The sequence below is a fragment of the Streptopelia decaocto genome (assembly GCF_964273445.1).
Source record: "Streptopelia decaocto genome assembly, chromosome: 2".
In the NCBI taxonomy this organism is placed as follows: Eukaryota; Metazoa; Chordata; class Aves; order Columbiformes; family Columbidae; genus Streptopelia; species Streptopelia decaocto.
Genome location: NC_138655.1, coordinates 23,205,962 through 23,231,969, shown reverse-complemented (window position 1 = coordinate 23,231,969; position 26,008 = coordinate 23,205,962). Strand labels below are relative to the sequence as shown.

General features: G+C 37.4%; 1 protein-coding gene across 10 annotated transcripts in view; it reads left to right on the top strand.

Moving 5' to 3' along the window:
* Nucleotides 1-26,008, top strand: part of VPS13B (vacuolar protein sorting 13 homolog B) — a 455,756-nt gene that overhangs the window by 222,291 nt on the left and 207,457 nt on the right. For all 10 annotated transcript variants that reach the window (XM_082046868.1, XM_082046872.1, XM_082046866.1 and 7 more), the window contains 3 exons: nucleotides 4,516-4,750; nucleotides 14,124-14,344; nucleotides 19,124-19,330. In XM_082046868.1, coding sequence (XP_081902994.1) covers nucleotides 4,516-4,750; nucleotides 14,124-14,344; nucleotides 19,124-19,330 — 663 coding nt within the window. The remainder of the gene's footprint in view (nucleotides 1-4,515; nucleotides 4,751-14,123; nucleotides 14,345-19,123; nucleotides 19,331-26,008) is intronic.

The window sequence follows — 26,008 nt, the reverse complement described above, 5'->3', positions numbered from 1 at the left end:
AGAATAGTGAAGGATCTGTATTAAAAGCAAATTAATTAATGAGTAATGTTGCAATGAATGCCAACTAAACTATAGTGTAATGATTACATATAAAACTTAGCCAGATATTCTACTTGCCTTTAAATATCCCTGAAATTATTTGAAAAAAATTAGTCTGTTTCCTGAAATTATTGAAAATAATATTTTCTTTAAAGCATGTAACTTGCACAAAATTTTAGTCAAAGTGAACGTTGACTGGAAGAACAGAAGTGTAAGGATGAGAGTTGCTGTTCTTTGCACAATGGCCCTTTGTTCATGGGCAGAAGAGATTCTGTGACTTGTGACAGCAGTTACAGGTGGCAGCAGTTACGAGATGGGATGATTTCTTAAGTTGGTTACTTCGCACAAGCTGACAAAAAACGAAATTTTCTGTAACTGAATAAAAACTTTTTAAAACCAAGCTCTCTTAGAAAAGGAATACTGTGTAGTGCTAAGACATTGTGCTTTAAGCGATAGATGAAAATGCAGCTGGTCCATATTGTATTCACTTGTATGTACAGGTAGCATGTACTCTTAGTTCTCTTACGTGCTCTGCTTTCCATTTATACCCTTTTTACAATCTGTCTAACTACAAAACATGGATTTCTGGCCTGCATTTTTAAATTTTAACAAACAGTGTGTGTTTGGCTCAATTGCACATGGTCTAATTGGGTAGAGCTCATTTGGATGTCAAAGGCCTTGTAATAACAGCTGCACCAGAACCCCTAAACGAGTTGTGCAACGGTGATGCTTTGCAGTTTTGGGAATCATTGTGAGTTTATGTTCTGTATCTGAAACTCCCAGAAAAACATATTAGCCTTTTTTGATGGGAGCATCTGATGGATGATGATTAATGTGGAGAGAGGTCACTTCCCAGGAGACACCTTTATGTGTGTGTCACCTTGTGGGTCATCCTCAGTGCCTCTAATTGGTTTATATAGCTATAAAATGTGGGAATGGAATCTACTTATGGTATCACTGTCATGAAAGGCTGTAAAGACTCAGGTCCCTCTTCTTTGCATTCGTGCAGGATAAATATGGCATGTCACTTGTTTTGTTTCACTCCCTTCCACACACCATCCTCAGTTAGGAAGACCTAATTCTTCTGCAGTATATATTTCATGGTTTTCTCTATTGAGCAACACTCTCTTTTTACAATTATAAGATTAATTATAACATGGATATAATAATTATAATATGAATTAAAATAATGCATTTATTCCAGTAGTTTAATACTTTCCTTTTTATATAACAGAGATCTCAAAGTCATTGCACTTTTTTTAGACTTATACATTAGTAAAAGCTTAGAGCAATATGCTTTGCGTAACTTTTTAAAAGTAGACGGGGAAAATACTGCTTATTTCATTGGTTTGTTGTTAGCGTACACTACTTAGGATGTATAGGCCTTGACATAATAGAAATGAAAATAGGGGGTGATTCTGTTTCAAGAATTTGTAATAATTCCTCCTCTTTAACACATGAATGTGTTCAGTATTGGCAAAAGAACACGTTGCTACCAAAACTGAAATAAGATCCTTGAAACAGAAAGGATGTTGCCATGGAAAAATGAAGTAACACTCAGTGCAGCTGCGAAGCATTAATGAATAGGATATTTTTTTAAAAGATCATTTGTGTTTGGTGTGGCTTGGAGGGTCCCAACCAGATGGTTTCCATGAACAGGATCTGACCCCCAGCTTGAGGACTTCTTACTGGCAGATTACTTCATTTTCTTTCCCTTGGATTGTCAGATCCTTACATTAATGCAAGATTTACTGCTGCAGATTTATATTCAGTTACATAAATCAGTCACATTTTACATTAAATTCACAATTTTAGATGCACAGTTTAGCACTTATTTAAAAAGTGTAATAAGATTTATATGATAGCTTTAATAGATACTATTGATGTAGTTTAATATTAATATATTTGGATTACATATATTTTAAGCACCTTCTGATTGGTGAAGCAATCTGTAGCACACATTCTCGCTTTTGTCCAATATATAATGCCATCATTTTAGGTGCACTCTTCCATTTCTTCACTGGAACTTGTTATTAGACAGACCTCCAGATTCTGTCAAACAAATGTATGGAGATTCCATTGAAGTTGATGGGTGTGTGTAAGTAGAATCTACCCCTGAAAAGTTCAACAGATGCAATTCAATTTTGTACTTATTGGGCCCTTGTGCATCGAAGTTGGCAATTTCTTATGTAATTATAATTATTGCATGATTTGCCCAAAAAAGTGGGATTTTGCCTTATGTTTGTTGTGTGAGTCTTTGAAATCCTGCAATGATGTTTTGCAAAATTCATTTATTCATATAAAGCTTGAAATGAAACACAAGTAAGCAAACCATATTTGTAAGCACACCTGCACTATTACACCTGGAGGGCCTGATGCCATCATGTAAACCCCGCCAAAATTCATGGTCCAGCTCCCATTCAGTTGTTTGAAAATGAATGGCAAAGTGATGCCCACATGAGCAAGAGTTTCCCTCAAGCCTCTGAAGGAATGAAACTGTTGCAATTTCACTTCAATATTCTTGACACAACAAAGAAAATAAAACAAATTATCTGAATAACTTGTCTTCAGTACAGAGCTGTACTGAACTGTAAATTAAGTGTAAAAACTCTACTGGGCATTGTCATCTCTTCTCAAGAATACTTCATAATACATCTCCTGTAGATCCTGCTACTGGTAATGTGATAAACTATAGTATCTCTCCAAGTTGGTGGAATTTTTGGATTATTATTACCACATGGTTTGTATAACCAGACAGCATTTGATGTTAATCATCATGGATATATATATGAAGAATGGATGATTTGTTATAAACTGTTTACTCAGCAAATGCACTGATAAAACAAAAGTTATACTGATCGTAAGTTCTTTTGTCATCCATTTATCATTATCCCAAAATAGCTTGACCTGCAACCTCTTACTAATAGACCAGAAAACGGTCTAATGTGTCACTGTAACAATCTTTCCAATTTGACACAATGACTAATTTACCAGATTGAAAAAAAAAAAATCCAAATCTATTACATCTGTAACAATACACCATTGCTTTTCATCCAGTATAAATAAAGTACACTCTGCAACCTTGGATCAATAAACTACTTATCAAAGATGTAATTAACTTAATTGTACAACTCAAACAGTTCTGAAACTAGAAACAAACAGAGACTTCATGTAACAACGTATTTATTTTTGCAAAATTCTACTTATATTTTTCTGCAGTGAATTCTTGACAGTTTGCCTAAGCAAAAGGGCATAAAAATGCTGAAATAAAAATGAATATGTGTTTGCGCTAGGCTGGCAAAGTACTTATGGTGCTGAGGAATTCCAATTCTATTGCAAATCACTATTGTGTTCTTGAGGGACTACTGGCCTTCAGGGGAGGGCATACAGTACAAACCTTGCTTGTCATGTCTTTAATGATGTCAGATTGAGACACTCTGTTACGTAAGTTTACAGCAAACAAATGTTCTTTTTTTACTGCTACAAATAACATCTTGTGTCCAACGTTTTGTACACTAGACTTTTCCAAACAACATGAAGAAATGAACTGAATCATAGTTTGTAGCGCTTAACAAAGCGTTCAAGTGTGCAGCCTGTTAGGGCTATTTGATATCCAGGTGCAGAATATTACTTGTAGGAGCCAAGCAAGACTAATGGTCTGCAGCTTATGCTGCCTCCAAGTGAACAAGTCATGGTGAGTTCAGTTCTTAGTTTGGGTTCACTCAGCCTTGCTAGAAGCTCATAAGGAGATGGTAGTATGGTCAAAAATGTTTCAGGTGACAGCACTGCTTGAAAAAAAACCCTGTTATTTCATATGAAACCACATGCAGAGCTTCTGATTTGCAAGGAAAGAAGGGCAAAGGCTGTGTAAACTTTGTGAACTTTCTTAGTTTCTCTTTGTGCATGTATATGCCTATCCATTTGTTTCATAGTCACTTTTCCCCTAAAGTTTATATTTTTCCTAGTTTATCTGATTATTACACTTTTTGTACATGGTCATTAGTGTCGATTACAAAGTAAAGATAGACTTTTCCCTTAAGTAGGTCTTTCCAGAAAGTAACAGCATATAAAATGTTGGTTAGTTCTAGAGGCTGAGCTATTGCTAACAAAAGCTAATGAACTGCAAGAAGAGAGCTTTCTCAGCTTTATTGTGAGAGCATTTTCTGACTCAATTGCGCTTCTCGTAGAAAGCTGTTGAAACGGAGATAAATGTATGTTTCGTTTATATGATCAAGTTTACAGACCAAACCACGCTTTTTCTTCCCTCCCCTACCATAATAATAATTTAAAAGATTATATTATTTTCCAATATTTCATGTTATCTTTCCTCTTAATTCAATTAAAAGCTAAGATGACTTTCAGTCAGCCATGATGGATGAGTTACGTGGTATTTTGTACCAAGATGAATACTCCCCATTGGGAGAAAAAAATGGTAATCTGTTTCTGAGAAATCTTTCTTGTCTTTGTTTTTTTCAGCTTGAAGTGCAATCTTGTTGTGTGTTCCTTCCAAATGACAGCCTGCCTTCCCCAAGTACTATTGTGTCGGGTGACATTCCTGGGACTGTGCGGAGCTGGTACCATGGGCAGGCCGGAATGCCCGGCACACTTGTCGTCTGCTTGCCCCAGATAAAGATTATGAGTGCTGGGCACAAACACATGGAACCGTTGCAGGAAATCCCATTTGTTGTGCTGAGACCCATCTTGGAAGAAGGTAGAGTGATAAATTCAAAAAAGGCTTACTCTTTAATTTCCATTTTTAACTGTTATGAAAATTATCTTCATTTTATTTTGAAAACTTCTGATTTTGTACTGCTTTTTTAGCAGTATGTTATGTATTATCGATGGCTAGAAATACAAATGGTTTGGCCCACGGAGATCAAAGTGAAAATCATTATCAAAGAGCTAGTTCTGTGATGTGTTTTGTATGTTTGGTGAAGCCAAAGGAATTCAGAAGTGCCATTTTTACCTTCATTGGTTTTGTCATTTGAGTTACTGTGTAGCCACAAACAATTGGTTTCACACAACAGGAGGGGGCAGTGAGTTGCAAATTCTAAGATGGAATGGAGACAGGTTTGGAAAAACTTCTCATACCAGCCAAAAAAGTCTTGGACCTGACATTCAGACTGGACATTAGGAAAAAGTTTTTCATGGAGAGAGTGGTCGGTCACTGGAATTGGCTCCCAAGGAATCAATGTAAGATGAGAAAATAAATTCATAAATATAGCAGACTATCAGAAGGAAAGAATGAGACTTTATTGGTCCTCATGACAGGCAACAATTGTGCTCTGTTTTGTGTCTATAGGGATTGTAGCAACATCTTTGTAGAGATTTGGAGAAAAAAAAATTGAGGTTTATATGAGTGTTTATGGGGGGATGCTTTAATGTGTAGCCGAAGGAAGAAAAAGAGCATGGTAATTTTTATTTGAAAAGCTAATATTTGATAGATGTTTGAGTTGTAGACCAATCTGAGGAAAGAATTAGCATTCTGTAGCTAACTGAGAAATGAAAGGAGGGGATAAGGTGTTCAAGACCTAGCAAGTGAAAACTGCTTATGTTCAATACTATTTTTTTTAAAATAGAGCCCTTAAAACTTATCAAAGTAAATGGTAGATGGTTTTGCAGCAGTATTCTGAAGGAATACTGATGTAAAAATCTTGTTCTACAGATACTCATATGAAAAATTGTGTATTGGAAATAGGTGAGCCAAGTGTCCCTAACAGTCTTCAGTCTTGGGGTTTGGGTTTATTTTAATGGCATCCATGAGATCTAACTTCATGATCAAGTTTAAAATCTCATGGTAATGCCAGTTGTTGTGGTTTAATTCCCGCCAGCAGCTCAGCCCACACAGTCACTCACTCATTCCTCCTTAGCTGGATGAGGAGAGAATTGGAAGGGTAAAAGTGAGAAAACCCATGGGTTGAGGTAAAGACAATTTAATTTCTTAAGCAAAATCTGTATATGCAAGCAAAGCAAAATAAGGAAGTAATTCACTACTTCCAGTCAGCAGGTACGTGTTCGGCTGTTTCCAGGAAAGCCGGACTCCATCACATGTCACGGGTACTTGGGAAGACAAATGGCATAACTCCAAATGTCCCCTGCTTCCTTCTTCTTCCCCCAGTTTTATGTGCTGGGCATGATGTTGTATGGTGTGGAATATCCCTGTGGTCAGTTGGGGTCAGCTGTCCCAGCTGTACCCCTCCCAGCCTTTTGTGTACCCACAGCCTGCTCCCTGGTGGGGGGGGTGAGGAGCAGAGAACACCATAGTGCTGTGCAAGCCCTGCTCAGCAGTAACTAAACCATCCCCATGTTGTCAACACTATTTTCATCACAAATCCAGAACATAGCACCATACCAGCTACTGTGATGAAAATGAAGTCTGTCCTATCCAAAACCAATATGTCCATGTAGGGTTTGTTCATTATTGTATTATTGGTCTATATTATCTGGAAAGAACCGTTGCTGGTTTGTGCACTCATTCTGAAGTGGAGTGGGAGATGCAGAAATTGTTCCATTGCTTTTGCGACAGCATTTTCTGGGAAAATTATTGTGTTTTCTGCATGCCTGTTGCTGAACCATAAATAATTATGATGGGTATGCTATGAAAAATTAATTCTAAAGCACATTCAAGAGCTACTGCTGCTCCTGCCATCTGAAATTTATTTGTATTTATAACAGTGTTTTCCCTCTCCCTTTGTTCTGCCACTTATATTGGACCCTTCTCCTCCTTCCTGTAGTTTAACTTAACTCACAGCAACAAAAAGAAAATTGTAGTTTTTAATACAGAAAGTCGTATTAGAGATGCTGCCAAATGAAAAGGGGGAAAAAAAGAAGAGAAAGGTTTATGTGTTTATCTCATTAACTTTAAGTAGGAATGATCTAATTTGCTAATCATAGTGACAGATAAAAGATAAATAAATTTAACCAAGGTCTTTTGTTTGTTTTAAACCAATGATGTAATTTAAACCATTTATGAAAATAAGGAGTCATTTGAATTTTGTCAAACCCAGATTTCAAGGAAAGATCCTAGTGAGAGAAAAGAATCCCTCTGGTTGGGATAAAGCCTATGTTAAGGAATTTATTTGTGTGTGGCTTTGTGCTCTGGGAATAATGCCAAACAGAAGTTCTCACAATCTTGATATTTTTGATTCTCTGATGGAGCTGTTGCCTTCTCCCAGGCCAAAACTCCCCCTTAAACAAACTATTAAAAAGTTTTCTCAAAGCCTTTAAGTCACCTTCTTTGTTTCTTCCCATGTAGAGGTAAATAATTTTGACGGGCTTTTATTGGGAGGGTCTCTTAATTTGCGCTTTGTATTTGAACAAGACTTCAGGGACATAGTGTCATGTTACCATTTCTCTGAAATTGTATTCAACCTTGCTTTTCCTCAAAACTATGTTTTGAATAAATAATTCTTTTATAAAGAAGATATAAGTAAAAGGCTTGTTTACAAGGATGCAATGTTACTTTTAAGAAAGCTGTGTGCTCATTCATGTGTTTTTCTTATTCCATGAAAAACTAAAGAGGAGGAAAAGGGAACATAGTGATATTGTCATTTGGGGATATTGCAGCCTGCTCACAGAGACTTGTTGACCTCAAGATGTCAACATGCTGTAAAAATAGCTTATACAATATCCCACAATCAGGTCTTTCAATTTTTTTCAGAGTTCTGATATATTTATTTTCTGAGGTAATTGTAGTTTTTAGGAATGCTTAGAAGAACATATTAAGTACAACAATTCAGAAATATAACTTAGCTCAGTCATGCTAAGTAACTTAGGAACAGAAATAGTTTTATCTATGTAAAGAAGGAGATATTCTGTTGAACTTGTTGCATAACAAATACAACTAAATAAGTTCATAAAAAGGTATTAAATTACATTAAGTATTATCTTGATAGTTCAAATCAATCAGATGATAGAACTGTGAGGTAGTATTCACCGAGGAAATTAAAATAGAATCACAGAATCATAGCACAGCCCAGGTTGGGATGGACTTCGAATGATCATCAGGTCCAAACATCCATGGCAAATGGAGCCTAGATGAGACTATCCAGCACCTTGTCCAGTCATGTCTTGAAAACCTCCACTTCCCTGGGGAGTTTTTTTCAGTGAATGATTGGTCTTAATATAAAAAATTTCTTTCTTGTATGAAGATGAAACCTCTCCTGGTACAACTTGTACCCACTGCCCCTTGACTTCTCAGTTTTATCTACTTGTAAACAGGGGGACCTGTGTCCTATTTGTAGCTGTCCTTTAAGCAAAATAGTGGCAAAGAAGAAATAAAATAGTTAGGAACTCAGTTGGAGCAGAACCAAATTTTTTAGAGACCTGCTTAGGGTGACTTATGACTCTTTGCATGCTTTTATACATCCAACTTGACAATTCATCTATCTGTTACAATATGGAAATAAATTGAAGACATGAAGGGAACTAAAATTTTGCTTTAGATAAGTTTTGGAGTAATAATGAGAATACTTTGGGCATCTATGAAATCTTCCTATGTTTAGAAGTTTATATTTTTATTATTTTAATTTAGAATCTTTTCCTGGATTCCACTAATTTTTAAAACAGTGTCTTGGTTTAAACCCTGGCCGGCAACTAAGCACCACACAGCCTCTCGCTCACTCCCCTCTGGTGAGATGGGGGAGAGAATTGAAGAGTAAAAGTGAGAAAACTTGGGAGTTGAGATGAAGGCAGTTTAAGTAAAGCAGAAGTTGCACACGCAAGCAAAGCAAAACAAGGGATTCATTCACCACTTCCCACGGGCAGGAAGGTGTTCAGCCATCCCCGGGAAAACCGGGCTCCATCACATGCAGCGGTTACTTGGGAAGACAAACACCATCACTCCAAATATCCTCCCTCTTCTGCTTTCTTCTCCAGCTTTATATACTGAGCATAACATCATATGGTGTGGAATATCCCTTTAGACAGTTGGGGTCGGCTGTCCCAGCTGTGCCCCCTCCCAACTCCTTGTGCCACCCTGCGCCAGCCTGCTCGCTGGTGGGGTGGGGAGCAGAAAAGGCCTTGACTCTGTGCAAGCCCTGCTCAGCAGTGACTAAAACATCCCTGTGTTATCAACACTGTTTCCAGCACAGATCCAAAACATGGCCCCATACCAGCTACTGTGAAGAAAATTATCCCAGCCAAAACCAGAACAACTACTTACTGTATTGTTTAGTCTGTTCTCCCTGCTTCAATACTTTTTTTTTTTCTTTCCCCTCTCCCTAATAATGCTATGGTGGCACATGTAAGATGTTCCTCTTTAGGTTCATGCCAGTAACTTTTTAGGAATCCATCTTTGTAAAAATATTTGGTTAGGTCAGATACAGTAATATATAGATACTTATGTAAGACACAATAAAATAAATTTTAGAAACTAGTATTCAAAATTGTTGTTGATATTGCTAGATATCATATTCACATTCTCATATGGACAGCAGTATACTGACAATCATGTAAAACAGTGTACTCCAAAGATTTAAATCTGAGAGATGGCTTTGGCTTGTGAACGGTGACTAATTATATAACCTCACAGATTTCTGCATAGTATGTTTAAACTCAGTAAGTTGTCAGGTATCTTGTAGGGAAATAGAAAATGAGGGCTTCTAATCCTAGTGTGTGAATTAATTACAATAATAGAATCATTAAAAGGTTTGGTTTGGAAGAGACCTTAAATACCATCTAGTTCTAACCTCAGTGCCATGGGCAAGGACACCTTCTGTTAGACCAGGTTGCTCAAATGAAATGCATTGGTCAAAAATTACTACAGCGTAATAGAAGCATATAGGTTTCAACCTTCAAAAAAGGCAATTAAATGGTTTAAAGTAGAGCAACAGTATGTTGGCATTCTTAGAAGTTATGATCTTGCATTAGATTTTTTAAAATGCTCAACTGCAATATAACAACTGAATAAAAATTCTGTCAATTTTATGGTTAATATTTGATTTTCAAATAGTGTGCTATTTGAGTTTACATTCAATATCACCTTCTGCAAAACATGGTAATTATTGAATTTAACTTATGTATTATGGTTAATAACTGTATAAAATGAGTTCTCACATTTTAGTGACATTCTTCAGTAGCTGAATAGAAGTGAAGTCTGCACAACCAACTTGTTAGTGTTGTGTTCAGCTCTTAGAGCTCTCTAGTAGCTGGGTTTAAGTTACAAAATCCTGTTCATTTGTGGTTACATTTACAGTCTGTGGAACTAGATCTTACCTGCTGAAAGTGAGCTCTGGGCTTGGGCAGAGCCCTCAGAGCTTTTGACTGGGTGCACCTCGGATACGCAGCCACACGAATGTGTCCCTGTTGCATGACAGGAAGGAAGTGCAACAGGGACCAAACATGTAATGATTGCAAGATCTTTTTCTTTTAAACACTGCATGTCACATGAGAATGTGAGCGCATTAGAAATCCGTGTGAAGACCTTGCAATGTGGATACAGAAAGGGAAATGATTGCAAAGGATACCTCTGGCAAGCCTGGGAATAGATCTCCAATCATATGCATGATAAAGTTTTTGTGATCTCTCTCCTGCCATAACTAATTTTAAACAAACAAAATTTTTCTTCTGTACAACTGTCAACATGGTATACACGACATTGCATACAAGTGCCACTTCTGCAATCTGATTTTTAAAATAAAGGGAAGTGTCACATAAAGGTGAGAGCAAACATAGCAATTATTGGTAGTTAAGGGTATTTATCAATATTGTATGGCATGGAAATGGAAAGGCTTATAATGAGCATTAACTCTAGCCAAGAAAAAAGGTGCATCAAATAACTACCAAAGAAAGTGCTTGCATATAGCCAAAATTTGTAATAATATATATTGGAAAAAATAACTCAAACACTGTAGGAAAGGAGTCTTGCTAAACTGTTGCAAATAGCAGATAAATGTTTCAGCATAAAAGAATCTCAACAATTAGGTGTCAAAACAATAGCATACACAAATGAGTAGGTTAGATGTAGACAAAATATCTGCCAAGTGTGGCACTGGTTTTTCCTTCCTTCCTACAAACAAATAATTTCGAAATAAATCCTATAAACAATGTTGGTTTTGATGTTTAGACACTTTGAATTAATTATTTAAATAGTTTCATAACACCAATCTGCAAATGAATGCAGGTAAAGCTTTTTAAAAATGACTAAATCAAACATAGGTACAGCAACAAAACAGGATTTTTCCAGATGGGCAGTTCCAGATTAATGTTAGAATGGTCACATAGTGTGTATGGAGCTGAAGAAGAAGTAATTGATGACATTAGGGGAATTTTAGAGTTGTAAATTTGACATGTCTTTACTACAGCGTTTGTTCATCATACTGTGGTTTCTGTACATTGATAAAATTTCATCAATGTTTTCTTTTTAAGGTAGAGAATGCATGCAGCATAGTAGAGTTAACATTCAGTATTTTCTTTGGATATTCTTTCTAATCCATAAAAATACAAATGATGGTAATTTACTGTGGTGGTCACAGAGAAAAACAAAGTTCACGTGTAGTAATTAGAAACATGTCATTAGAGTTGACTTCACATTTCCATTTTTCCCATCTGTTACAATTAATATTTTTTGTTTCTTGGGTGACTGAACTTGGAAAAAATACAGATTGCTAACTACTTTAAAACTTCTAGTCTGAAACCTTTCCAAAATGTTTTCCAGTTACTTTGACTGAGCTGAGTTCTTCAGTATGCAATAGCTTCAAACTAAATTACTGAACTTTTCAGTTCTTTCTTAGGATGAGACACATGGACTCTACTGATACATACTCCCGACCATATAAATTTCTAATGTTTATTTTAAAAAACACAGTTAACACTTCATTTGTGCTATTTCTTAGTGATGTGATTTCTCAACAGGACAGAGTTGACCGTAGGCCGCACCAGACAGCAAACACAGTCTCCGTGTATTGTTTAAGTATACTGGTTTGAATTCTTATTGCCCTGTGAGCCTCCAAGGGCCCATTCCATTGTATATTTCTGTGTTCCATCTTCTGTTCTGATTCTCAAGATCGGCTTCCATGCTTCTGAGATATTAGGTTGATTTGGACTCTTCTTACAGATGACTCCAGGCCCAAATCTTGAAAAACAAAACTTCCGATGAAATAATAATCTGAAGTTTTATATAGGAAGGAGAGCTTTTCTCTGTCTCTTCCTCCAAATGAATGGGCTCTGTACAAAGACGATGACTGTTTCAGCTCAGACTGCAGTTTGTGGATGCTCACCAGCCTGGTGTATTTGGATCTGAGGCTGCATCCAGCCACTTTTATGTTTCTTTGAATTGGGACAGGCAGTTTCTCTTGATGGGTTGAAAATTCACATACTGGGCACAGGTTCTCTGTATATCTGGAATATTGTGTCCAGTTCTGGGCTCCTCAGTTCAAGAAGAACAGGGAACTGCTGGAGAGAGTCCAGCGCAGGGCAACAAAGATGATTAAGGGAGTGGAGCATCTTCCTTATGAGGAAAGGCTGAGGGAGCTGGGTCTCTTTAGTTTGGAGGAGACTGAGGGGTGACCTCATTAATGTTTGTAAATATATAAAGGGTGAGTGTCAGGAGGATGGAGCCAGGCTTTTCTTGGTGATAACCGAGATAGGACAAGGGGCAGTGGGTAAAAACTGGAACACAAGAGGTTCTATTTAAATTTGAGAAGAAACTTCTTCACGGTGGGGGTGATGGAGAACTGGAACTGGCTGCCCAGGGAGGTTGTGGAGTCTCCTTCTCTGGAGACATTCAAAACCCACCTGGACGCCTTCTTGTGTTCCTGCTCTGGCGGGGGATTGGACTAGCTGATCTTTCGAGGTCCCTTCCAATCCCTAATATTCTGGGATTCAAGTGGGGACAAAAAGACCCAACTTCCTCAGCAGAAAATCTGATAAATTGAATGTTGAAGAGTTTCTTTAGAGGACAAAAGAACAAGCCTGAAATAAGTGTTATGCTCTTGTACTTCTAAAGGACAAAAAAACATCTGTTTTGCATAGAATGAGAATTACCCATGGATCTTTCATTGTCTCATTTTCCTCACTTCTGTTGAGCGTTGTTTGAGTTTTGTTTCAGTGTCTCTTGCAGAGCCTAAATTCTTTCTCTGGGACCCAGTTATCAAATGTAGGATCGTACTGGGTTCACGTGGCAAGGTTTTAGTGGTGGGGAGGACTGCAGGGGTGGCTTCTGTGAGAAGATGCCAGAAGCTTACCCCAGTTCCAGCTGGCTCCAAGATGGACCAGCCGCTGGCCTAGCCTGAGCTCATCAGTGATGGTAGTAACGCCTCTGAGAAAACATATTTAAGAAAGGGCAAAAACTGCTGTGCAACAGCAGCTGAGAGAGAGGGCTGAGAATATGGGAGAAAAACCACACTGCAGATGCCAAGGTCAGTGAAGGAGGAGGGGGAGAAGGTGTTCCAGGTGCCAGAGCAGAGGTTCCCCTGTGGCCTGTGGTGAAGACTCTGGTGAGACAGGCAGCCCACAAAGGCCCATGGCGGAGAAGATATCCAGCCTGTGGCTCATAGAGGACCCCACCACACCAGAGCAGGTGGATGAGTCCTGCAGGAGGCTGTGACCCTGTGGGAAGCCCGTGCAGGAGAAAGCTTCTAGCAAGACCTGTTCCCCTGTGGAGAAGAGCCCAGGTTGAAGCAGGTTTTGTGGCAGGATCTGTGACCCTGCAGGAGGACCCCCATCCTTTCCTGAAGGACTACACCCCATGGAAGGAACTCGTGCTCTAGCAGTTCTTGAAGAACTGCAGCCTGTGGGAAGGTCCTACATGGGAGAAATTCGTGGAGGACTGGTTTCAGTCATATAAAGCAAAAAGACTGTTCTTCAAATATTATGTTGTACATGTTTGCTGTTTGGGGTTAATTTTTTTTTTCTTTTCCAAGTTCTTCAAATTGTATTGCTGTTGCTTAGATCTCAATATATAGAATGGAATTGATTGTTGAATTTATATTTGTGAGAGTTTGGGATCAGTTTAATGGTTGTTGATTGCACTTGCTGACATTTTAAGAGTGTTTAGATAAGGTCTTTGCTGAGTTTTGAGAAAATAATAGCCTAGGTTTTATTATGCAATTATGTAACTGTTTTTCGTTCTTTTTAATCATTAGGTGATGCTTTCCCATGGACTATTAGTCTGCATCATTTCAGTATATATACTCTTCTTGGACAACAGATGACACTTAATTTAGTGGAACCAATGGGCTGTACTTCTACTTTAGCTGTTACTTCCCAGAAACTGCTTGCTTCGGGGCCAGAATCCAGGCACTCATTTGTCGTCTGCCTCCATGTCGACCTTGAGTCCCTTGAAATAAAATGCTCCAACCCCCAGGTTGGTACATTTAATTGATTTATGAAAGGAAATTAAAAATAACTCAATTTAAGTACAATTGTTCTGTGTTTTGTTGACGAGGGTCTCTTCTATCTTAATTTTTTTTTTTTTTTAACTAGGCCATCAAGATCAAGGTGCTTAGATTAAGATTTGCTTTGAAGCTCTCTCAAGTTTTGTAATCTAAACTCTTCTCAAAATGTAATAGCTACAATATAAATGCATCTTTTGGCTTATGGAGTGAAATGAATTGCAGATGGATCATTAAGTGCTATAGTTCTGTTCTGCTATCACTGTGGATTCGTATATTGAAGTGGTTTAATGTAATTTTTTACCATCGTTTCATAGAAATAGCATTTCTTTGAACATATTTCTTAGGCAAACAATAGTACCCTGTAGTAAAGGGGAAAAAAATATATATGAATGTATGTAAACAAAAGTCACCACCTCATTTATCTTTATTAAAAGGCAAAGAAGTTGCTAGATTTCCAGAATGTGCACCCTGTATTGTACTGACCTGTAGGTTGCTGTAGTTCCCAATTGAGTAGATTTTCTATGCAAAATTTTGATTAATCTGTACTGCAGCTCAAGTAACGTTTTCCTGACAGTTGCAACATTTCCAGTGGTGATGTGGAGAACACTTTTGTCCTTGGGAATTGCAAATCTGTTGAGGTCTGAATAGGGTTCTGCATTCATATGCTGTCTGCTCCAAAGTTTTAGCCATATGTATGATTTTACAGAGGATGTCATGGACAAGATGGACTGTTTATTGCTTCATTTAATAAAAAGAAAGGCAAAGAACCCAAAACATTATGATTTTGATCTGACAGAGAGCACGTTTGTAAAGATTTATGGACCTATGGCCCAAGTCTGGGAATACTAAAGCTAAGGTGACTAGTGTAATTTTAATGTTATCCCTTGTGTGTACTCATTACAATATGTTTCTCACTCACATGCAGTTTTTCCCTTGCCTCATTCCATGTTCTATGAATGAAACAAGTGTTTTAAACTATGTATTCATTTTATCCTGTATGTGTGGCCTCCTACCCCATTCATTAACTTCCATCCAAGTTATTCCTGACCCATTTGTTACACGCCGTTGTTGTCTGCGCTGCATGGACTCACACTCGCTAGGCAGAGGCTTGGTAGAGTGACATTGCGCACTAGAAGATTTGAAATTGAGCAGCCTCAACAAAGTCTACTCAGACTTGTAAAGCTGTATGACAGGTGTGTTTGGAGATATAAAAGCTGTTATAAATGTATAAATAGGAAAGGGCATAATTATGATTTTGCTGACAGCTTTATATTTTATATTTAAAGGCTTCTGAAAGCTTTACTTTGAAACTTTGTGGTATTTCCATAATGTTTAATTAATTCATATACAATAATATCACAGCCTGTGGAAACCTGCCTTATTAATTTTCATAGAAAAAAATCATAATGATATTGCAGATATCTGGAAAATTGACACATATTTTGAGATGTTCATGTAGCAAAATATTTTGCTATTATACATTTCATTGGTAAACTCTCAGTGAAATTGCAGCAAATTGTCTGATCAGCTCTGATTGTTTTAAAGCTCCAAATGTGTTACTTGTAGTTAAGATATGTAATACATTGATAGCATTAATTTATAAGCGGAATGGCATTGTTATAAATGGAAGCCTTACCTAAATTTGAGTTGCAAATTAAAAAGAAAAATGGAGTAACTAAAGCACATTTTCAAGCTTTCCTAACAAAATGTGATCAAATAATTTATTTTGCAACTCTAAGAAAATATGTGCACTAAGAATATTAAGTTGTAGGCTCCATGTCAATCATATAACAAATATAGTGAAGTGTTAAAATGAATTTGTTTAGAGGAATATCAAACCAAATATTGTTGTCTTAAATGATGTCCTTGTGCACTGTGAGGTTATTAACTTATTCAAGTGGTGTAATGACCAAAAGGATGCAGAACAATTATCTGAGTTTAGTGAAGGTTCTTGAGCTGTACTTTCTCCCTTACATCTGCCCTACTTGTCCTTTTTGCTTTATTTATGCCAAAGGGCTAAAAAACTCCATCAGTCTTCTTTAACCAGATGCTCAAGAACAGAAAATGGAAAATACAGTTACATAAACAGCATTTGATAGTTATAAATTCACAGTAGAGTAACTATGAAATTTGATTCTTTAGAATAACGGGCTGTATTTTGTCTGTAGATGACAGCCTTGAAGTAGGTGATACTTAGCGAACTTGTTAAATGGTAGCAAAGGTGAAATATTTTACTGTATGACTATTATGATTTAATGTGAAACCATGTTCTGATGGTTGTATCTCTTTGAAGTCAATAGATACTTCCAGTGTGCCAAATTGCCAGGACGTTGCCTTTTGTTGTAGTTTTCAATGTGTTATTTTTGTAGTAGAAAATTCTGTAATGTATTGAACTTCACAGGTTTTTCCAAGTAGTCAGTGGGGTCTTATTGAGTTATATGTGGTTTTGCTGGGAAGAGAGTGAAACCAGTGAGAGAGGGGAACTTTTCTTAACAAATACTGGCAGAGTTATTCCTGGTTTTGTCGTACCATTTTTGTTTTCTTGAATAGAGGGTACTAAAAATAATTATTATGTATTAACTGTTATGCTCAAAAATATGTATAAAGAAGAGAGACCTTACACTTACATTAGCTCTTCTAATATTATCAGAAATGGATTTTCAAAGGATTAGGACTGCTCACTTGAAGGAGTGCAGCCAACAGGAGAAGTAGAAATCCTTCCATTTGAATGATTAACAACCAATGGAATAAAATTAAGTGTATTAAAAATAATCAAAGACATAACTTCAGCTCTTTAGCTGAAGTTTTAAAATTTTATTTACGTATAGTCACATGCCTTCTTTTTTTTATTTTAATGAGGTTTTGCTTTGAGGCTTTTTGGTATTTTCTACTTTTTAACCTATCTCCATAAACATCATCTCCTTGTAATCAAAGAGTGCCATTTTTCTTGATGAACGTGTTGATTTGCCTCTGGTTTCAGAGCAGGGCAGAGTATTTGGGTGATACTACTTGGCTGTCTGGTTGCTGGTGACATTCAGAGAGATGGCCGCTGCCGTCTGAAATAGCCACTGTTTCAGAGCGGCTTGAAAGAATCTAGCCTGAGCAATTTTAAGATATCTCCCTGATAACATAAGTAATTCTTGCCTTTCATGATTATGACTGTTGCAACCGCAGTGAGACTGGAACTCTCCAGTGTTGGATTAGCTGATGGCAAACTCTTTACCTTGTCTTTGAGCACCTATGTAAAGACAGAAGTTGCATCATTCCTTCTTTTGTGTTATTTTGTACTTTCATGAACAGTAGAATAATTAACTTTCTGGAAGCCCTACTTCATTAAGACAACTGTAGCTGAAATTATCCTTTGGTTTCTTGACTAAAAAATATTTTGAGGGAGGGGAGGCTGCAAGCGTGCATGATTTGGATATGTGCCCGAATCCTGTTACTTTTCTAGAGACTCTTGCCAGCAAAATGTTGACACCAGTTAGTGTTATATTACTCAATCAATGAGATGGACATTATTAGTTGATCTTCCTGTGTTACATGGAAAAGACTTGGGAAAACTTAGAAATTTGTTATTAATAAATTAAAGGCTACAAGTGCTTATCAGAGTGCTACAGACACAAAATATTTTGAAGCATAGCTGAAAGAATTTTTTGCCACAGCCAGAGTTAATGTTTGTCTGTAGGGTGCTCTGTTGATGAAGACAAAAAAAAAGTACTGAGTAGTTTCTGTCCTTTAAGGAAAAATTCTGCCAAGAGTATATGGCCTGTTCAGTGTAAGTCTTGAAACTTCAAAAGAAAATCCAAGATGAATTAAGAAGGTTTTTCCTAAAATTCCAGCATTTCACCTCTTAAGAAAGGACTCTAGCATGTACTTTGAGACTTCATCGCACACTCTTATGCACAGAATCAAGTACTGTTTTATATCAAATGTAGATTGACAACAGTGTTTTTCTGCATCTGTTCTACCCACATAAGAAGCCCGCTTCATAGACTAGATCTGTCCTCAGGCTTAAAGTTCTTATAAATATGAGAATTGCCATTTTTTATAATGGCAAGTTGGGTATGGTATCCAGCTGTGGATCTGCTTATAGATTGTTTGCAGATTGTTTCTCTCTGAGCTTGTTTTATACAGTATATTGCAGTATGTTGTCATACAAGTTCTGTGATTAATGCTTATTTACAAAATCTTGTGTAAATATCTTAGAACTGAGTCAAACAATGTGCAAGTTAAACAGTATGTTTCTGAATATTGGAATTACATATGCCAGGAGACCATTGAGTTTGATAGTGGATATTCTTCCAAAAACATAGAACAGCTTCATCTGTTGTATGGGGTCATTATTTTAATATGATTTAAATGAATAATTTTAGCGTTGTTCATATTTTGTAAGGTTTATGTTTGCCTTTTTCTATAGGCAGTGTCTATACATGTGAAATATACCATAAATTACCTTTGTTTAATCGGAAAAAATGATATTAGTAAAAGTTTTACAAGACCATGTTATTGGCTAAGTTTTTATGAGGTCCTTACCATATGTTTAAACAAAGCACAGATTATTTTTATCAATATCACTATACTGTAACTGATGTTAATTATTTTAATTGCAATATAGTTTCTTATCAGAATATTATAAATGGTGATAAGTTCAGTTCTGCTACATTTTAAGTCTCAGTGGAGGACTCTGATTTTCCTTCACCTCATTAAGAAAAGCTTCATCATGAAGAAGTAATTTTTATTTCTTTTAGGTGCAGCTTCTGTATGAACTGGCTGAGATCACAAGTAAAGTTTGGAATAAAATTCAGAGGAAAGGAATTCTATATCAGTCTTCTGTTTATGCTGAAACCATGACAGGACCTGCTCCTCCAAGCTCTCCAGTTAAAAGTAGCGTTGGCACTGCTCCACCAGATACCAGCACGTACAGCCCATCTGCTGACATTGGGACCACTACAGAGGTAGGCTTTCTTCAAAAAAATGTCATGTGAATTCTGACTTACAAGGTGCGGTGCTGCTGGGTCAAGTAAGAATCAGAAGGATCAGAAAGAGCAGTAGTGTCCTATGGAAAGTAGCTTTGTCCTGATAAACTGATGAGGAATACTTCCTTACTCAGTTTGGTTGGAGCAAGGGGAAGGAGGGGAAAACCAAACAAAAATAAAAGGAAATTGGTGTATTGCTCCTATGTTTATAATTTGTCTGGATTGTTTCTCTTTGAAGTGAATGAACTGTTATCAGAAAATTCTGCTTAGTGTTTTCAAGTCAAGAAGCATAAGGCATTTTTTCAAGTCCAGAATTATTAGAATAGTAACTGGCATTTTGGAAGCAGCTGTGGTACCTGTGCTGCTTGTGAGTCATTCCGAGTAGCTTCAGCAGTCAGCCTGTCGTGTTGAAGCCCGTCAGCGCGGTGCCTGTGTCAGTGCAGAGCTGCTGGGAGTGCACTGGCAGGCAGGAGCGGTTCCGGGCTCTGCAGGTTCCCAGCGCTGACATTGCAGCTCACCCACCTGTGCGCTCACCCCAGGCCCATCCGGACACTTACCTTTCAGCTGTGAACTACTCCTGGAGCTCTGTTCCTTCCCCTCTCCCAGCTGTCCCACGTCTCAGGAGTGCTTTTGTAACTCAGTCCCATGAGGACTGGGTATGCAGCTTCAAAGATAAGAAAGGCTGGATACTTGGTTTTACATATTTCTGCTTCCTTAATTTACAGCACTTCGTAGCTGCTTGGCGTAATCTGGTACCTGATTCTTCACCTCTGTGTGTGCCTAAGGCTCTGCCATATTGAGGAAAGAAGGCTACTTCTTTTATCAGCATGAATAGAGTGTTAAACTTCCCCTCTTGAGTATCATTAGCTGTGAGTCACCAGGCAGCTGATATAATAGGATGAGTGGTCACAGGAGGCTGTGCAGCTGAACAGGCCTAGTGCTTGTGATTTTCTTAGTGCCTCTGGCTTACTAGTTGAAATAATGAGTTGTCTTTGTGCTCCAGGAGAGAGCCAAAAACGTGTAAGGTAAGTACCAATATTATATCATACATATACAATGCTTCATTCTTAACATAAAGCTACTAGAATATGGGGAGACTGTTCTGAGAGACTGAGCTTCATTCTCAGGATAAACACAGCAATTTTGGAAACACCTTGTAGAACAGTTCTGGAACACAGGCACATACACAGCAGTTTGAATGCTGAATGCAATTACATATTCAGCGTTTGGCCAGGATTGCTTTAACCCTATGTGTGGTTTATATTAATTCCTCACTCACACACAGAGGTAGCTGTCATTAAAAAGCGTTTGAGCCACAGTTTTAGTTTCACTAAACTGTTTCAGGATTATTTGAATAGCTTGGTTTTGGTGTATTTCTATGCACGTTTGATCTCAGTTGTGAAAAAAATTGCCATGGATACAGAACTGAAGGTGAACAATAATAGTGTGAAAACAATATGATTACAAAAATAGTATTTTTTTACCTGCTCACATCAATTCTCTTTTTCATTAAAATCAGAAACCACCAGCTTTAAAAATAACAATTTTCTTTTGACCCTCTGTATAATAGCAGTATTTGGAGTATATGCAGTACTTGGAGCATTACTTGAAACTGATTCAGTAATTGTTTTAATCCATATTTTACCAGGATTAATTTGGTAATATGGGTCCAAGTTCAGCGTCATATCCTACCCCTTTGCAAAGTGTTGCTCATCATTTATTTAATTTTCCTTCTATTATCAACAAATGTTATGCACTAGCTAAATAAATTTTCTCCTGATCTAAGTGAAGTTTGGTGAATTAGCAAAGGACAATGTTAGAATTTGTGTTTAGTCTTTTTCAGTCTGAAGCTAAAACCATAATTTTGATCTTGTTAGAACAGAAAGTTCTGTTGGATTTTTTCACAAAAGGCGACTTAGAGTTGACACAGCACTTTACAACTGAGATTTGGAAACTTCTTTGGAAGTAATGTATCATTGTCCTTAGGCAAGAAAAATAAATCTAAAAATTGATCATGCTCTGAGGATATTGTTAAAGATATGGCAGAGGAAAGAAAGGTTCAAACATTTGCATGAAGTTCATATGACTGAAAGGCTGAGGAACAGAGCTCCTGTCCATCATCTCCATTCAGAGCTCTCAGCACAAGGGGTTCTGTCTGTGGCTGGAGGAGGAGGGCAGGTCAGCAGAGCCAGCACAGACAGAAAAGCACACTGAGGGACACATCATTTGTTTAACGGAGACAGTGAGGGGGGAGAATGTGTGCATGGCTAGATGTTTGAGGTTGCAGGAAGTTCTTTGTCAGACATTGAAATGAGAATTAGAACACTAATTTTTGTGCTGTCAGGAAAGGATTCACAGGGTTGTTCAAGTAGGAGGGTAACAGTTTTGACTCAGCAGATGAGGAGAATCTTATTCCATTTCTGATTAACTAGTTGAGAATATTAGGTGTATTGAGGTGATTAAAATAAAAACGGTATGTAGTGTGCACAAAGGTTTTAGTTAACAGTAAAACAGAAAAAAAAAATGTTTTTAATTACTGTGGTTGAAAAAAAGATTTAGAATCTTTGTCTTGGGAAGTCACGCCATAGCTCAGATTCCTGTAAGACCAGTAGCTACTAAAATGCTACATTCGAGTTTGTGAGTACTATCATTTTTATGAATTTGTGAGCCCATGTTTCTACTTGAAGACCACCTTTGATATTGGTCTTGTGATTTCCTGAAAAAAGTTAATGGTACTGTAAGGTGAAAAAGAACGGATAGCCAGTGGAGGATTCATCTAAATGTTTTTGTTGTTGTGGGATGTAACATCAAAGGTTGTCTTGACCCACTGCTTTCCTGTATTTAAAGTCTGAGGTTTAAAACAAAACAAACCTCAAAAGAAATGATTATCCCTTCACTCTTAGGACTAATTTTATGTCAAGCTACCAGTTCGAGTGAGGTGAATCATCTAGTAGGATGACCAAGTTAATGCATTCTAGATGATGTAAACAAAGTAACAATTTGCAAACAAATTTTTATTAAACCACAGGGAAAATGATCTTAAGCACTCTACCACCATTTAAAATCAGTGTAGTCGTCACTTTACCCGATTATTTTTTTTTCTCTTTAATCTTTTAGTGGCCATCAGTAAAAATAAAGTGTTTTGAAGCTATACAATGAACTTTTGCAGATTGCCATGTGTAAAGCAGTTAAGAACATTGTTCCTGAGACTCTGCACAGTCCTGATATCTGTGAGTTGTGTGGTGGTACTGTTGGGTGTGGGAGAGGAAAGAGGTAGGAGAATCACACTTGGCCAACCAGTGAGAAATAGTAAAAGGAACTATATTCTCACATTTCTCATAGACTGTTTTAGACAATGTAAATTAAATACTTTGGAACATAATGGTTGGCAGTATCTCCATAACACATTCTCTTCTGCGGTTGGTGGCTGTCTCTGAACTTATTCAACATGTTTCCTAGTATCAAAGCACAAGCTAGGTTTTCTTTATAATGACATGTTTGCTGTCCTGTTCTTTGAGGTAAGGATTGTTGAGAATTTAAAAACACATGTATTGAAAAATTAGCTAAGGAATGTTCTCCCTCATTCTTTCTCACCAGTGGAAAGTGTTTGTCCTTTGGAAGTAGTTAATCACTTACTTTCCTTGTTTCCTTCTGCTGACTTTGTTAACTTGATTACTATCACTACACCTAGCTGTAGGTAGTGTTGTCACTAAATTGTGCATCTGCTTTATTTGAAGAAGGTAAGATGTGCAGATGAGAGAATCTGGTCACTTCTGCTGTTTCCAGCTGCTGTGTTAAACTACTTCAGTCTGCTGAGTGTCTCAGTTATAGTCCATTTAATATAGACTTTATTTGAAGAGAAATAACCTCCCTAGTGTGTTCAATAATGCACAGAACCCTGTTGTAGATGCAGGGGTGCGTCTGAGTGGCATCTGCACAGAGCTATACAGCTATTCCTCTGCCCCAAAAGCAGGCAAAGTAAGTTGGCAGGCCTTGTAGACAAGAAATGTAGATAGATTATTTTTTAAAATTATTATTATTATTTTTTATTTTATATTTTAAATTGTTTTGTCTTCTGTGCAGTAGCTAGTTCTATCTGTCAAAATGCATAATGAGCTGCATACACTTATGCCGTACTATTTTCAGTGAGCCCAAGTTATTCTGCTGGGTGAAGACACAGTCCTCCACAGCCTGTCCAAGTATGGATTGTTGTGTATAACATCTATTGTAGACATAAGGCTTTTTATCTGGAGAGCCTGTTTTTCACAAGAACCTGACTAATGAAATTCAAACAAGTATTCTAAAACCCAATTGCATTTTCTTGCACCAAAGCGCAGTTGAGGACAGAATATTTTTCCAGCTACCTTACAAAGATGTAAGTTTCATTTCAAAAAGTGTAGAAGCAGGGTGGAGGATGTCAGGGTAGCCTAGTGCTTGTCAGCTTCATATGTTATAGTATTCCTCACACCCTCTTCAGAGACTGGTATAGAAAAGCTGAGCCATAGGGAGGAACTGGTGGTGTGTGGAGACAGCAAGACAACAGTTATCTTTAATACCTCACAGAAATGGTGATTGTAGGAACTGGGTTGTCAGGAAAGTTAACCAACTGAGAATAAGTGATACTGCAGGGAAGCGGAGGATGGCTGAGAAAGGCATGCTTTCTGTGGGTGACAGAGGGGAGAGGGAAGGGGGAGGCTGAAAAGACTGGAGCAGCGTTCCACCGTTTTCCTGGGTCTGATTTATCCCTGTCTGTGGTTTTGCTGCTGGTTGGAACTGGACCACTCCTTTCCCTTCCCACAGAGTCTGAATTCCATCAAGGGAGCAATAAAAGCAGATGAGGCAGTTGCAGTGCAGGCACTCACTGGCCAGGAGACCTAACACCAACAAAACCTTATTTAATTGCTGTCTCAATACTGGCAGGTCTGAAAACAATTGAAAATACTCAGAGAAATGGAAAAATACTTTTATTTTAATCTCTTTAAATACTGCATCCTTAACATCTTTACATTCTCTAAAATACTAGTGTTGATTACTTACAGATGCGTATTTTTGGTCTTCAGAAAATTGAAGGTACTTAATATTGGCCTAATGCTACTTGCACGGAAGTCAGTGGGAGCAAAGCTAGGTCCATGTTGTTTGTTTTGGAAAATACCATGCTATATTTGTAAATTATAACTTCTTTTCAGATTATTGTAACAGTAATTTTTTTAATGAAAGAAATGGAGAAGGTAAGATATAAAAAAATTGAGTGCATCAGCCACAATTTCACCTTGCAGCTATATATTTTGTAGTGATTATTGCTGATAAGCATCAGTGAAATATATAGAGTATTTATATAGTATATAAACAATGTTTTCCTACAGGTTTGACCTAGGGAGATTTTCCAGAAGTTTCCATTTTATCGGAGTCTGTATTCTGTTTATATGTTCCTATATTTTTAAATCTTGAAATCTTTGCTGCAATAGGCATGGGGTTTTTTAGGTTTAGCGATTTTACAGTTGATGTATTATTTTGTTCTGTGGGAGACAAATTATTATTTTTAAAGCTTCTTTCAGCTGTAATGGACTTGCTATAAATGAATTGGAAGAAAGCAAACTCTCACTCCTGTTTATATTAAACAGCAAAAGAAGTAATTTGTTTATGTGATCTGTGGATGATTTATATTTTTAGCTGCATGTAATTCTTTTCATGCTGACAAGTTGATAGCAAGCACCACAGTCTTGTGTGGTTAAAGCTACCTAGCTTACTGAATTTGTCTGGATGGTGGTAAGACATGGAAACATGAGTGAGAGGCTTAAGTACTGGAGGGCTGGAAACAGTTAATCATTTTTACCATCCCTCCTTTGGAACCACACAAGCAAAGGTAGTACAGACTGCAACAGGCCACTTGTTACTGTTTACTTAAGTGCAAACAGTGGTAGAAGTGTTTAGTCCTTGGGGAAACTCGGTGATTGAGCAAGAACGCAGAAGTTATTTTGATAAGGCATAGCAGTAGTGTGGCCAAACTGTGATCATCCCTGAGCTTTAGGCAGGCCAAGGATGAAGGCCTCATATGTTTGGATCTTCCTGATGAACAAAGATAAATTCTGCTAAGAAAATAAACTCAGTATATTGGTCAATTTGCAACAATCGGTGAAAGAATTAAATTGTATATTTTAGGACTTGGCATGAGAAGTTGTGGGAAAATAGTTCAGGGTTTCTGACTCTGGCTTGATTTTTCTGTAGATCTGGAAACAGAGCAGAAAATTAATGCATAAACATGTTTAACAATACCACTCTGGGTGCTGAAAATCCAAAATGAAAATTGAAACTGCATGAGAAACAAGAGCACAGTCTCTTTTCTCACTTAAGTTTCTTAGTTTTTCACCACAAAAAATTTCTAAGAATTTGAGCTTATTAAAAGAAAACCAAACCATCAGCTACTGCAGACCATCAGTTTTTCAGCCCCTTCCACTGTCCAGTGGTTCTGGTTACAGTGCCATTAACCGAAGGCTAAGACGAAATGCAATCCCGTCATTTTTGCCCTCCCAAAGGACAGCCTGATAGCAGCATCTGCCTGCAGAGGAGCATCTGCAGCGCTGCTGCCACTGAGAAAGAGAATGGGCCAATTCAACTCTTTATGTGTGTTTGAACAGCAGAAGGAATTTGATGGTATGT